This window comes from Anser anser, assembly GCF_964211835.1.
Source record: "Anser anser genome assembly, chromosome: 6".
Taxonomy (NCBI): Eukaryota; Metazoa; Chordata; class Aves; order Anseriformes; family Anatidae; genus Anser; species Anser anser.
Genome location: NC_139726.1, coordinates 28,458,689 through 28,472,464, shown reverse-complemented (window position 1 = coordinate 28,472,464; position 13,776 = coordinate 28,458,689). Strand labels below are relative to the sequence as shown.

At 38.0% G+C, this 13,776-nt stretch overlaps 1 protein-coding gene across 14 annotated transcripts in view; it reads right to left on the bottom strand.

Annotated features, from left to right (window-relative positions):
- Positions 1-56: 56 nt before the first annotated feature.
- The window catches only part of MPP4 (MAGUK p55 scaffold protein 4), a 29,459-nt gene continuing 15,739 nt past the window's right edge, over positions 57-13,776 (bottom strand). For 6 of the 14 annotated variants that reach the window (XM_083842297.1, XM_083842299.1, XM_083842307.1 and 3 more), the window contains one exon: positions 7,076-13,757. In XM_083842297.1, coding sequence (XP_083698423.1) covers positions 13,685-13,757 — 73 coding nt within the window. In that variant the 3' untranslated portion in view covers positions 7,076-13,684. Of the gene's footprint in view, positions 1,352-2,183; positions 2,319-2,987; positions 3,057-3,982; positions 4,092-4,913; positions 5,008-5,939; positions 6,021-7,044; positions 13,758-13,776 lie in introns of those variants that run through there. The other 8 variants (XM_083842302.1, XR_014586204.1, XM_083842305.1 and 5 more) reach the window with 8 other exon arrangements.

Here is a 13,776-nt window from a genome sequence, read left to right as displayed (position 1 = left end):
GCCCGCCCGTGCCGCGGAGCCGGGCGCTCCTCGCTTCCCAGGTTGGGAGGGGGGGAGCCTGCGGCACAGCAGGGAAAACACGGGGGCGAGCTGCCCTCACTGTGGGGCCACTGACACCCTTTGCGAAATGAAGTTAAAGGGGGAAAAAACCACCCCAGGGAATAAACGCCACAAGCGCAGCGTTAGGGACAGCTGCCTTGCCGTTGCTGAGCGGCAGAGCTGGCACCAGTCTTTCCCTCTCTGCCTGTACTTACCCCACGGCCCTGGGATGGGGGTGGCTCTGTTCTGTCTTTCCACGTTTGCTTCTAACCAAGGACTGCTAGGTCTGACTTAACAACATGCAGACATGCTGACAGCTGCAAGAGGTGGTTGGGAGTAGGCTTGCTACGTGAATAGTGTCCCTCTAGCCTGTGAAACTTGCTCGTGTGGATTTTCTGCAACATGAGCTGGGCCCCCCTTCAGAGGGCAATATACCTGTAATGCGAGATGAAGATAATAAGAAACTTGTCTGCCATAAGCACTGCACCCTTTGATGAAGGGACGTCGCTGCTTTAGATTAAAGCAAAAGGAAAAAGGGGCTCCAAAGTCTGAGTCCCTCTTTAACAAATCAATATTGTGGCAGTTTTTACTCACTTGAGCTGATGGGACAGAAGAAATGCTACACGTAGTGTGAGGATAACTGTTTTCTACAGCCATTTTTCTTGTGGCTGAGACCATGACCCTCCTGTCTTAAAAAGTAAATATGACAAGTAGCAAACATACCTTTATAAATAATACTCTTTGCTCAAAAAATATATTCTGGACCAAATAAGTAAGACTTCCAGCATGTACAAGTATGACAACACCAGGGTGACTCTAATAAAAAGGAAGCAGGGAAATGATTTTTTGATTTTTCTATAGTTTTGAATGAGTAAATTATATGAATACAGGCAACAAAATATATTTTCCTTTATTCTTGTAATTGAGAGTTTGCAACATTTCCTTTTTTGTACAAAAATGGACACAATTATAACACACTACAATTATATCTCCTGTAGCAGCTTCTTTCCTAATCCTCTTCCAAATCCCTTGCATACAAATTCTGACAATCCTGACATTAGGATTATTCGTGAAGCAAAACATAAGCTATAATCTTTTTGAAGCTGCCTGCCACTCAGAATTATGGCTGAGTATCTGAGCATATCCACATTGCAGGGACCCACTGGGGCTCATCCTGTGCACGATGGACTGTAGATAGCAGCTGCGCAGATGCTTCTTGTAAATTGTCATTCACAATCACTTGATCAAAAAACTGACCAAACTGATCTTCCATTTTCTTAGCAGAATCCTCCATCTCCTGTAAATCTTCTTCCTGTGACATACAATAAATGCATAAAGCTCTAGGATCGTGTAGATAAACATATTTGCAAGGCATCTGCAGAACACCTTGGGCCACATAAACAAGAGGCTCCAAGCCTCGGAAACAGTCAATTGCCATATCTTTCCCAATGAATTATCTTGTGTTTCAGCATGTTCCACTTGCTCCCAAAAGCACCATGTTCTTATATTTTATTTCCCCAACTTTCATGTTTCTTCATCATTGCAATTATGATTTTTTTCCATATGCAGTTATACACTTTCTCCAATATTTTAAGATCCTAAACTGGATTATTTTCATGGAAACAGTGGTGACAAATGCACTAGACGCACTGTAAATACAAGCTACATATTTCCTACAAGCAAGATTTGTGTTTTATCTAAAGAACTCACTGTGGAATTGATATCAATACTGCAATACACTACACAGCATTACTATATATACCACACCAATATATTAAATATTTAAAACATGGAAAAAATATCTGATTAAATCACTGAAATGAAGTACATTCCATCTACACAATTCAATGCAAACAGTAAATGTGTTGAGTCAAGTCTTGTTAAAAGTCAGTTAAAACAAAAAATACACCAAATAGTCTCCTTGTTTAAAGGCGTTTGATGCAAATGCCTCAATACCCTACATACAAATTACAACCCCTCTACTTCAAAGAAAATTTAGAGCAAAAGGCAAATAAGATGACAAAAAGAACTTAGATATGATCCTCAAGACACTTTTAAAAAAAAAGATGTTACCTAGCAACATAGTAGAATGCATTATGTTCTAAAGTGTAGTAAATTGTGTCTCTTCCATTTCCAAATCTCACCTTGAATTTCATGTTCACATAATAATCTGTAATGATCCTGGCATTTTTACGAGTTTGCCTCATGCAGCTTATGCTGGATGGCTTGATGAATATAATATATGGCTTCAATTCATGAGTCCGGGCTATTTGGATGCCCTGCAAATTAAGAATAAAAAGAAGTTAAAGTATTTCAAGTGTATTCATCCCAGCTTTATTCCCCCAAAAAGCCAATTGTTTACAATGCACTATTATCTCCAGACCTAGCAGTAATCTTTTCCACGAACACCTACTTGAAAATGACCTCACTAATAATCCCTGGAGCAGACATTATTAAGCAACTATAGCATACTGGTCATTTAATTCTGCTTGGTAACCTTATTAGGAGATGCTTTCAATGCCTATGAGTGTCTGGACATTGTCACTAACAAATCAACAACATTAAAGAGGAATCTGACTTTTTTTTTCCCCCTTTAAAATACCAGGTAGCTACCTGTAAGAAAGTACACCTTTACTCCACAGAAGAAGAAAATATCCTGCTTTTGGTAATCTCTGTGCTGTGTAACATTCCCTGATGCTAGCAAGCATTTTGAAACTACTCCACTGCAAGCAGTGGAAGGAACTGAAATAAAGAAAAAAGATAGAAAAAAAGAAAAATTGCAGCATGTAAACTTGGCCAACCTGTCAGATTTAAAATACAAGTAGGCAAGTACACAGTAATTCTCCTACCTCCTGGTAGTTACTAAAGAATAGTAACGTGCCATTGCTTCATATCCTTACTAAATCTTGCCCCAAAGTCATACCCTAAAAACTGATAGTGGCACATACGTTCAAGCAACAAGATGACTTCTCTCCCTTCTCCTCCCTCTTGTTTACGGGAACTGCAGCAGAAGAAACCTATGGACAGTTTAAGAGTCAAAATGAAGACTGAAGTGAGGCCTCATCTGCCCCTGTAGCCATGTGGATTTTGAATAATACCCCCACAGGTGATGTAACTTAACTTTTATTTAGAATAACGCAAACTATTGCTAACCTAAGGCTCTGATTAGCTCTGTGTAAGTAGAGGGAAGTCTCTAGAAGCGAGTGAGTTGTGGTCATCTCTTTACATTCCGTTATAAGTGATGCTCAAACCCAGCAGCCTAAACAGCTCCTAAGTACTAAACATAAAAATAACAGATACGTTTAAAGCTGCATCCAGCAAAATCCTACAAGTCTTATGCGCCTTCTCAAACAGTTAACATCTGCAAACTGTGGTCCTTAGATGAATTGTAGTCTACGGAGCAAGCATTCCCTTGAAGTTCTTGTAGAGCTATTTGGTTACATGGACCAGCAGCTTACTCACAGCTGTTAAGTTACTTCCAAAGAGAAAGAAATGCATAATATAATTCCCTATTTTCGCTTGATTAAGTTGTTGCTTTTCCTAAGGGTGTTTGGAGATTGCTAATGGAAGCACAGAGCTCTTAACTAACAGACCTTGGAGAAACAGGAAATACCATGCAAGAGCTTCCACATGAATGAATAATCCTTGCTGTAAGCAAGTATGAAAACTTTTCTGCATCACTCCAAATGATAATGCAGCTGTTGACTTGGAAACAAATAAACAAGAGAATTAGGCAGATCTGTATGTACCTGTTGCTGTAGTATTTTTTCCCCACCACTAAGACCCATGCAAAGAATGATCTACTATTAACGAGCACCATAAGCTAACATGAAATACAAGACAAACCATCTAAGAGTGTTCCAGTAGCTCAAGAGTGTATATAAAATTATTTTTTCCTTCCAGGAGATACCAGTTGTAGATTCCCTACCCCTTTACAACTCACCTGTGGTTCTAAATCTATTACACAGATCTTCCCTTCATCAAGGACTGTTCGCACTGCATCAACACTGGTACCATACAGGTACCCTTTGTATTCCCCATATTCCAGCATCCTGCAACAGCGGCGAGGAAGAAGGAAAATGAAAGAGTGCTTGAGTCTGAAAAAGGTTCTATTTAAGGTTAAAACATTCAGATCTAATCCACTGATCAAGAATGAGTAATGATAAAATGTAAGGAACATTGCTGAACAACCTCCACCCTTGCTCTTGCTTGCTACACTGGGCACAAAATCAGGACTATTACAGCTGATCTGAACATCTCAAAGCATGCATTTTTCTACTTTTTTGCTATTACAAATGATGCGTTCAGAGGTTGTGATTCTAGTATAAAAGGCTTTACAATGGTACAGTACTAATAACTTCATAAATGGGAAGATCTCAAAGCACTTTGCACAGCTAAAGGACTGTAGCTTCTGGTACTAAGTCGGTCTGTCTTAGTACAGAGACCGTTGAAGCATACAAAGGAGCAGACAGTTCTGAAAGTTTGGCCCTTACAGTTCAGGTGCTTATATGAAGATGTCATGACTGCAAAGGTTCTGCAGTGGAGATGTATGTAAGGAACAGGCCTGAACTCTTCCGTTTTAGAAAGAACTCCAGTTCTAAGAAGGGCTAGACTCCTAACTTACAAATGACATCACATGAGCTCGGTAGTGGAGATCACACTTTTAGAAAGATTCCAAAATTGATTATAGAGGAGCTTATTTGCAACTGCTTGAAGAGTTTGAGACAACGGGCTCACGTAATTTGACCAAAATTTACACCAAACATACGGCAAGCATACAGAGAGGAGCCCAGACCCAAGCCCTAACTACAAAACCATCTTTCCTTGGAGCATATTATAGTTTAAATAACAAGAGTGTAATTTATCTTCGTTACCTGTGGCTGTACACCATGTTTTCAAAAGTTTCTTTTGATACATAGTGATATTCACGACCATTCATTTCATAACTCTTCTGAACACGAGTTGTGTCTGAAAGTAGAGATGGGATGGAAATCAATTGCAAGTAAGTTCTTGTAATATTATAAGTGAAAATGTGACAGCCTTCTTGAAGACATATAACAATATTTACATAAATAATAAAATTAGTTGTTTTCATTTTTTAGTCTAGAGTAAAAACATTGTCTGCTACTGGTTGCCCAACAGTAAGTGCTTGAATGGAAGGAGAGTGTTTTAATCTGAATATCAGCGGCTCAAACCAATCAAGAACTGCTTTTGAACTGGTACGCACAATTGCTTTTCCTCTTGAAGTAAAGCTAACTCAAGTTCGTCCTGAAACATTCTGCCAGCCTTCCCACATTTACAGTTTACTCATTTTTTAGATCCTAAGCATAATAGAATTCCTAAATTCTCCATGAGATTCAGATTCATATATTGCATGATTGGTTTTCCAAATGAAGAACAAAATAACCGCAAGTAGAGACCGTTTCTATGATTATATCAGAAAATAAGCTGTGTCTAAGTCTCATTCAAGACCAGAATGCTAATAAGGAAAGCTGCAGAGCCTATTAAGCACCAACTTCAGATGCCTTCATTCTCATATCCGATCACTTGAATACTATGAACTTACATAATTCATAGCCTAAGAAATATTCTTATTTTTTAATCTAGAAAAAGCTCATGTCATGATTAAACAGAACCACACAGATTTACTGCTGTGTAAAGTTCTAATGGTTTCAGGAGCTGAAACTTGAAAGTATCTTTGGAGGATTTGCCAAAATGAAGAGAAAGGTAGTATTTTAAACTACTTAAACCCTTATAAAACCAAGCAACTCTGGCTTGCAGTAAAAACCAACCATGCAGCAAAGAGCGTATGAATACCCAACCACAAGAGATAGGTACCTGACATTTCCTAATCACCACTTTTGGAAGGGGATGGGGGGAAGAGGAAGAATGCTACATACGAGGTACAGCACTTTGAAACTCTCGTGGGTTACTTGAGATAAGCCTTCGCCGTAGCTCATTCACACCCACTCCTGCAGGACCTGAATAGTTGAAAAAACAATTAATATTACTGACAGAGGCAACTTTGGCATGCACAACTCCCATTTTCCAACACTTTGCCCATACAAGTGAATTGGTAAATAAGATAAACTCATGGTTTTAGTAAACAATGACCTACCACCAGAATAGAAATCAGATAGCTACTTCCGTTGCTGGATTCCTTCACAAGTAATCACTCCACAGTTTAATCCTGTGGACTTAAAGTTCCTGAAAAACGTACCAGAAGTGACTGAACCATCTTGATGGATCATGGCACAAATCAGTTCCCAGCAATAGTTACTACTCCCATGAGGCAACTCAGCAGTACCATTTTAAAGTAAAATATTACCAAAACTTCTAGACTTAGAAAGGACAAGCAATTTGCCTTTACTAAATCTGCTTCGTTAGAACACAGAACAATGCAGAAACACAGATTCCTTTCAGTCACTATGATTAAAGACTACTTAAGAGACTGTAGTCTGTTTAATACAATATTTACTATAGCAAACACTATTAAAGGCTTTGTTTTCTAAGCTTTCCCTTCCACCCATGACTGAGATTTTTCCAGTCAAGACTTTTCTAGTATTCTTCTTTGTACTGCCATATTCAAGTATTTTAAATTCTGGTTGTGGAAATGCCTCCACATTTTCCTAGTGAATTACACGTTTTCTCATCACTTTTTTTTTTTGTATCAGTCCCAACTGAATATAAAACTAAACCACTTCTCTAATAAAATGCATTTTTAACAAGAATTCATGACTGCATGACTACTTTTAAAGACTTCTTTTTAAAAAAAGAAAAAAACATTCCCTGTTTCAAGGAAACATGATGCATATATTAGACTTTAAAATCAACAGTGAGGTCAAGTTACAATCATTCTTGAAATGTTGCTTTCAGAGCTACCTACACACTAGCCACTACCTGTTGCAATCAGCAGCAGGAAATCTCAATGGATTCAGACCAAGACTGTTTCCTCCCCTCCATTACAGGCTGTGAAATTTGCATCAGAAAGTAATTACAGCTTACCCACTAGTACAATTAGTCTGTTCCGGTCTGCTGGATGCCGCTGGTACCTAACCACCTCCTCATATGGAGCTGCAAGAGTGCTGTAACAGCTGCTGGGGCACCGAGCATAGCATGACTGCTGGTTGTTCCAGGATTTCCTGCGACACAGGCGCATACTTCTGCGGAATCCAGCTGTAAGGAACAAAGGCATCAGCACCAAAAACCGCAACTGAAATGCAAGCAGCTAGTTCTGTAGCCTAGAGTGTCTTCTTCTAAGCTAAACATATGATGCATTTTTGAGGTGTTTTTTAAACATTCATTTGACTGCTGTACTTAGTATATCAACTTGATCAAACCTCTGAGCATTAGAAGACACCTAGAAATGAGGTCGTCTCATTGAAAGCTACCTGAAAATTAGCCCAGAATTGAAGACCCCAAAAAGATGCCCAAAACAAGCCCAATGAGAAGTTTATAGCCATATAAAGCATCACTAGGAACAGACCAATTGTGCATTTTTTTTGGTGGTGGTGGTTGGTTTTTTTTGTTTGTTTGTTTTTGGTTTTTTTTTTTGAAGGTGTAGCTGTTACACTCTGCTAAAACAAATCTGGAATATTTGCTCCAGCCTACGGAATGAATCTCAGTATTTTACAGTGATCAATATGGTTTAGTAACAAGGACAAGTTTGTTGCTTCACCTCACCATCCAATTCTGAAAACCTCACTTTTAGGTCTACTTTTCTAATGAAAGCACTCAATTATTCTTGATGTATGACAGATAACAGAACGTTATGCTCTAATATAGAGAATCTTGAAATAAGCGAAGTCTAGCAGCCAGTCAAATAAAATGGTGATGGCCAGGTCTCTGTAGAAATCTAACGTGGAGAGGCTCAAATGGAGAGAACAAGTATTAGTATAAGGGAAATGACTTCCTGAGGTCTGGAAAACAGAGCAAGTAGAATTCAATTCAGTAAGTCTTTAGGTGAAGTGAAGAAACTTGAAGAAATTTGATTGAAACTTCATGCAAACATTTAATCTAAATCAAGCCCCAAACACCTTACTTATCTTTAGTCACTGCATACCAATAAAGACCCGTTGACCAAATTCACCAAATTCTTCCTCTTCTAGAACAAGAAAAAAAAATCTCATGAAGGTAAAAGGAGAGTGAAAGTTTAAGAGCTAAATGGCTAGCAATTATTTCTGATCCCACATGAGAAGTCTTGCAGTAAACATAAGCCAGTGCTACGATCTATCTAATTTTAAAAGCACAATGCTCCATAATATGAAATATTCAAATGTGACCAATATTTCTATAAGAGAAAATGTTAGCTTAGAAAGTCATGTTGTTTTTAAATTAGATCTGGAACTTGATGTTTTATTTGTTCAATTTCTAAGATACCTAGATACCAGACAATGTTTCTAAATACTTCAAGTACAGCAAGAACTCTGCATAATTTAAACTTTGCAGATTAAACCTAGCTTAGAAGAATTCTTTAGTTATAACGTTAAAATAACCAACAATTCAATAGCTTAAAACAAGAAATAAAAAATAAATACACAAGTCAATTTCTCTGCCCAATAGCATATTTGGAAAATGCAATACGCATCTGCTCAGATCATTCAGGTAGAACAAAGACTATTTTTTTAAACATCTTTATCTGTACACCTCTGTCACAGAAAAATCTATTTCCTCCAATTTCTTTTGCCCCCATTCTCATGATGTTTCTTGAAATAATGTAACCACTCTGGTAAGTCTTCTAAATCTCGACATGCATTTTAAAGTGAAATTTCTTCTACGAAGCTCAAAAATATCAATTTCCCAGTAAATAGATGCTCTACCACAATACTCTAAAAGCAATTTTATCAATGTGATTTGAAGGCAACTAAAAAAATGGTGATGGTATTTACATTTCTCTTCAAAAAGGACTCCTAATTTTCCCTAATTGTGCATATAGTTATCCAAGCTGTGTATTGCCTTTATTTAGGCCTTGCTAAATCAAGAATGAGATACAGAAGACATAAGCATAGGCCTTTTTTTTTTTATCTTCATTTATTTTGAGCTACTATTCACATCTTTTTATGGACTTCTGCTTTATCTACCCTCTGTTCTATGGTATAGAGTGCAGCACGGAGTCCTACAGTGAACAGGCAAATCAGCTATCAGATATTGTAACTGCAGTGTAGTTCCTGGTAATGCACTAAACTCTGATAAATTCTAAAAGCCTACTGCTTACAGGAAATAGGGAGGAAAGAAAAGTTAAGTGTTACCTTCTTTAAGCTCCTCTGAGCATTCAAACAAAGACAGACATAGAACAATTAGTAAAGACTGTTTTCTCAAAATTAAGATAAAGTAACCAACCAGCATGACCCAAAACTTTTAGGAAATTTGGGAAAAGGCTATTGCAGGCTTTAAATCCAAAAAGCACCCAACGAAGCATGAATATTCAGTTCCCAGAAGACGACATTCAGCTACAGCACCTACTTCAGTAATTGTACTTGCAAAATATCTCACAAAGGTGTCCAGCTACTTGTTAAAGTAAAATGAAGGATAGAAAATATTTGTGATTTTATTCCTCTGTCTAGACACAGCAGAGAGCTGACTCAGCAGTGAGTACTGAATAGGATTTGCAAGTGTAATCCCCAAATGCAATTACCACTAATGTCCTAGTCTGAAAACAAAACAAAAAAATGTCTTGTAGATCTGCTGGTTCTGTGTTAAAAGCTTTGGGTACTGCTTGAGAGGTGGAAGAAAATCAACCATCTGTGATAGGAGAAGATCCTACTGGCAAGTCAAATGGAGATTAGCAGCAGGAAAGGTACAGTGGAAACATTTTGTCCACAAGATCACCAAATATCTCAAGCAAGAAGTTTAGCAGTAGTAGATTTATTTTAGTGGAAAACTTATTTATTTCAGAAGATTTAAGTTTCGCAGAACTCTGAATATGCAGTAAATATATAGCTTCTCCCTACAAGGACCAGCTTGGTTAAAAAACATCACTGATGGACTGTATGACTTATGCATAAAGCATTCATTTCATAAAACCATTGTTTCTTGCATGCCAAACATGCATGCAATCAACAATTCAGAACAGCTTTCTTCTCTACTACATCAACAGCTCCTACAGGCACTGTGGAGTCAGGCCTTCTGTCACGCTCAGTAAATCCCATTATCCCTTCTGACATCAATGCAGCCCCTGCTGTCGCAGCTTGCTCAGGTATAACTGATTAAGATTTGATACACATATCTGTTACTGATGCATTAGAAAACACAATTGCGTTGCCTCTGTGGGATAACAGAATAAAAACTTTACTGCTAAGGTAATCTGAGAGGAAGAAAAGACTAAAGCCAACAGGATTTTACAGAATGGCCTTTCAAGCCAGAATGGCTTTTAAAACTACAACAGTATTCTTGGTTTTGTCCTCTGCTTGTTTGTTTTTTGTTGTTGTTGTTTTTGTTTTTAATCCACTTGCTTTTCTGTGGACACACTTCTCACAGCAAAACAATAGGAAGGAATTCTGTTAGGCCAGAGGAACTTACCAGACTCAAAAGTTTCTTCATCTTTTTAGAAATCCAGATAGCAAAGATATTAAAAATAAATTAAAAAAATAAATATTTTCCTCCTATAGAACTTCATAATCAGAAATTAATTTTTCAGGCTCCTATCAGTCTGTCTCAAACACAGTTTTCCCCACTTCCTTCTACACAGAGGTTGCTAAAGTGCAGCTTGCCATTCCTGAATTAACAGTCTGGTCTCTCTCCACAGTCTGCCTTCTGGAAATCTGTTCAGAAACTGAAAACATTTGTTCTCCAATAGCATAACATGCAGTAAGCGGATGGGTGTAGGAATCAGAAGACTCTTCATACAGAGTCCGTTTTGTATGTGTGTGTGACTGCAAATCCACAGTAGCTACTTCCATGTGAGGCAGACAATTTCATACCCCCTGCACAACACCAAAGGGGACTCAGGCTCATATCTGAGCCTACAGTTAAGGATGTGACAGTGATTGCATCCTTACCCTCCAGTTAAGGATGTGAGAGGACTGAGGCCACCATGTTCAAGGCACTCCCACCATGTATGCAAAATCTAACACTGGAAGGCACGAGGCAGCTGATGGCAGTGGATCTCAATGGATTTAGGTACCCACATGCCCTTATAAACTTGGGGGTGATGTCTCAGATTTTCAAAGTTGCATTTAACATGATAAAAGTCATATGCTGGCAGTTTTTCAAGCCTCCTAATCCAATCCAAGTATAGACCGTACCAATTGCTTCAGAAAACTACAAGAAGTTCTGCAGCAGGTACTTACAGGATCATATCCCAACTTTCTGAAATACTTCAGGAAGAGGAGGAAGGAGCTATGCCACTTTAGGAAGCAAGTACTATTTACATAAATAACTATTCTTGCTCAGTTCCTAAAACTGTATTCACCTCAGATCAGATTCTGGACAATCAATTGTGTGGGTACGCAAAGATTACAATAATCTCTAGCACGAAATCTAGAATAGACAAAAGTTATGTTAACATTACACAGTTCAAACCTGAATCAAACAAGTTGGATCTTAGATATGTTTTTTGGGTGGTCCCTCATTTCAGCGCAATACCTCACTGTAAGCAGTCATTCACTGTACACCAGAAGTGCAGAAAGCCCATTTTAATACACTATCATGTTTCCAAAGTAAAAAAAGAATAAAAAATAAAAATTCTACAACTAAGTTCACTTAGAGAATGATTCTCTTTACCTGGGAAACAAAACCACACTTTGATTAGCTACTACTTTGAAGCAAACAGAATCATCTCAAGTGAATTCAGTTACCTGTTTCCACACACTTCTCATCAATCTGCATGTCATCCTCTGCAGATCAACACAAGAAGAAAAAAGTTATATGAATCAGAAAAAAATGTGGAGGAAATAAAATCCTTACAGATCTTACAAGACTGAACTCAGACATCAGAAAGAAAAGATATGAAGCTCAGATCAGTTTTAGACATCTTCATGGACTTCAAGCACTGCAACTCCAACATCACCATCTTTAGTGAGCAAAAGACTGCTCTTAAACTAGTGCTTTGAAGCGTTTATGACCAAGAGGTGAACATGTCTAATTTTAATTGTTTTTGAAGTAGTAAGAGGTTTAACATGGCTGTTGCTCTATTCATCCTATAGAAATCTATTATTATAAATATTACCATGACAGAACAATTTCCACTCACTCTATTCTCTCTCATAGCCTGTGTGTACACCTTTCTAGTATGTTTTGCTCAAGAAAATGGTTTTATTTGGTTGATCTTTAGTTATTTTCAAATGGAAAAAAAGAAAATATCAATTCAGCTCCCTCTCCATGCCCAGACTACATCAATTCATGTCCCTGAAATCTAACGTCAGGGTTTGGGCAATCTCATGGGCTCACAATACTGTACTGTTTGGGTGTTCTTTTCTTGTATGCCCCTGCAGACAGGCCCAGCAGCAGCTATTTTCCAGTTTCAGGGCATCTGTCAACCATATTCCTCCAGTCCCAATAAACTACTGCCTCCATACTAAGCATTTGCCCAAAGGTATCCTTTAAAGGAATACTCTCTTGGAATTGCTCAGGTGAGCTGCTGAAGATGGGAGAGAGAGTGGGGAAAGCAGTTCTTCTTTCCTTAAAGCACCCCATCCAAAATCTCAGTTATCTACCAGATAATGCACAGCTTAATTTTCCGCTATTAGAAAATGTAGGCTTCTACTATTTCAAGCAAACAAAAGACTTGCACACAAAACAGGAACTAAGCTAATACATGCAAAAGAAACTCAAACCACCTTATTTCTGGCAACTTTTTAAAAAGCTAAGAAAAAAAGCAATGTTGCTTCTAGGTACAGACATGCAGTGTAGCCCAGGCACCATCTCCTACCTTCTTCCACAGTGCTTACTGCCCAGTGTATCATATCCATTGAAGCAGTTAAAATGCAATAAAATTATTGTGAAAGAGAGCTCTAACAAAGTAATCAGTGCGATAAGAATCCTACACAATGAAAAACACTTAATCTGAGAGTTATCACAACAGGAAAAATGATAATTTTATGCAAGTATAAAGAAATAGTGGAAAAAGTGGTGAGAAAAAACAGGATGAACATTCTTTGTTGGGGAGTAAGTACCAATTTACAGAAAGTTAAATGATAATTGGCAGAGGATAATGTTTCTGGATTGTCACCACAAGTAAACCCACAGGCAGTATAGCTTATCTTACACTGAGGAAAAAGAAGTTACATCTTTCTCTCAATACTGTTATGTCGAAGAAATTTTCTAAACACACTGCAAAGCATTTTCCAGTGCAGAACTGTTATATGTGTCTCTGGAAAGTCACTAGGCTAGCACCTTTGTCACTTCAGACTTCCTCACACCCAATTCTATGGACACAGAGAGCTCCTAGCTCTTACATATTTCAGAAGGAACTTAATTCTTCGCTTCTCTCAGACACGTCCCAAGTACACTGGAGATGACCACCAGCACCAGTCTGCCATGTAATCTATCATTTAGTAGGTATTTTCAAGGGAATACTCTAAACGCCCTTCTGAAGCGGCTCCAGAAACAATGTCTTTTAATTAAACCAAATTTGCATGAGCTTATATTTCAGTATTCTGGGAAGTAGAAACAAGACTTCTTCCTACTCTACCATTCCAATAACTTTTTACTCACACATTGATGATTTGAGACAGAGGTGGGGCTGGAAAGGTTGAGACCACCAGAATTCTCGCTGCTTCCTGCGAAGAAATAAATTTA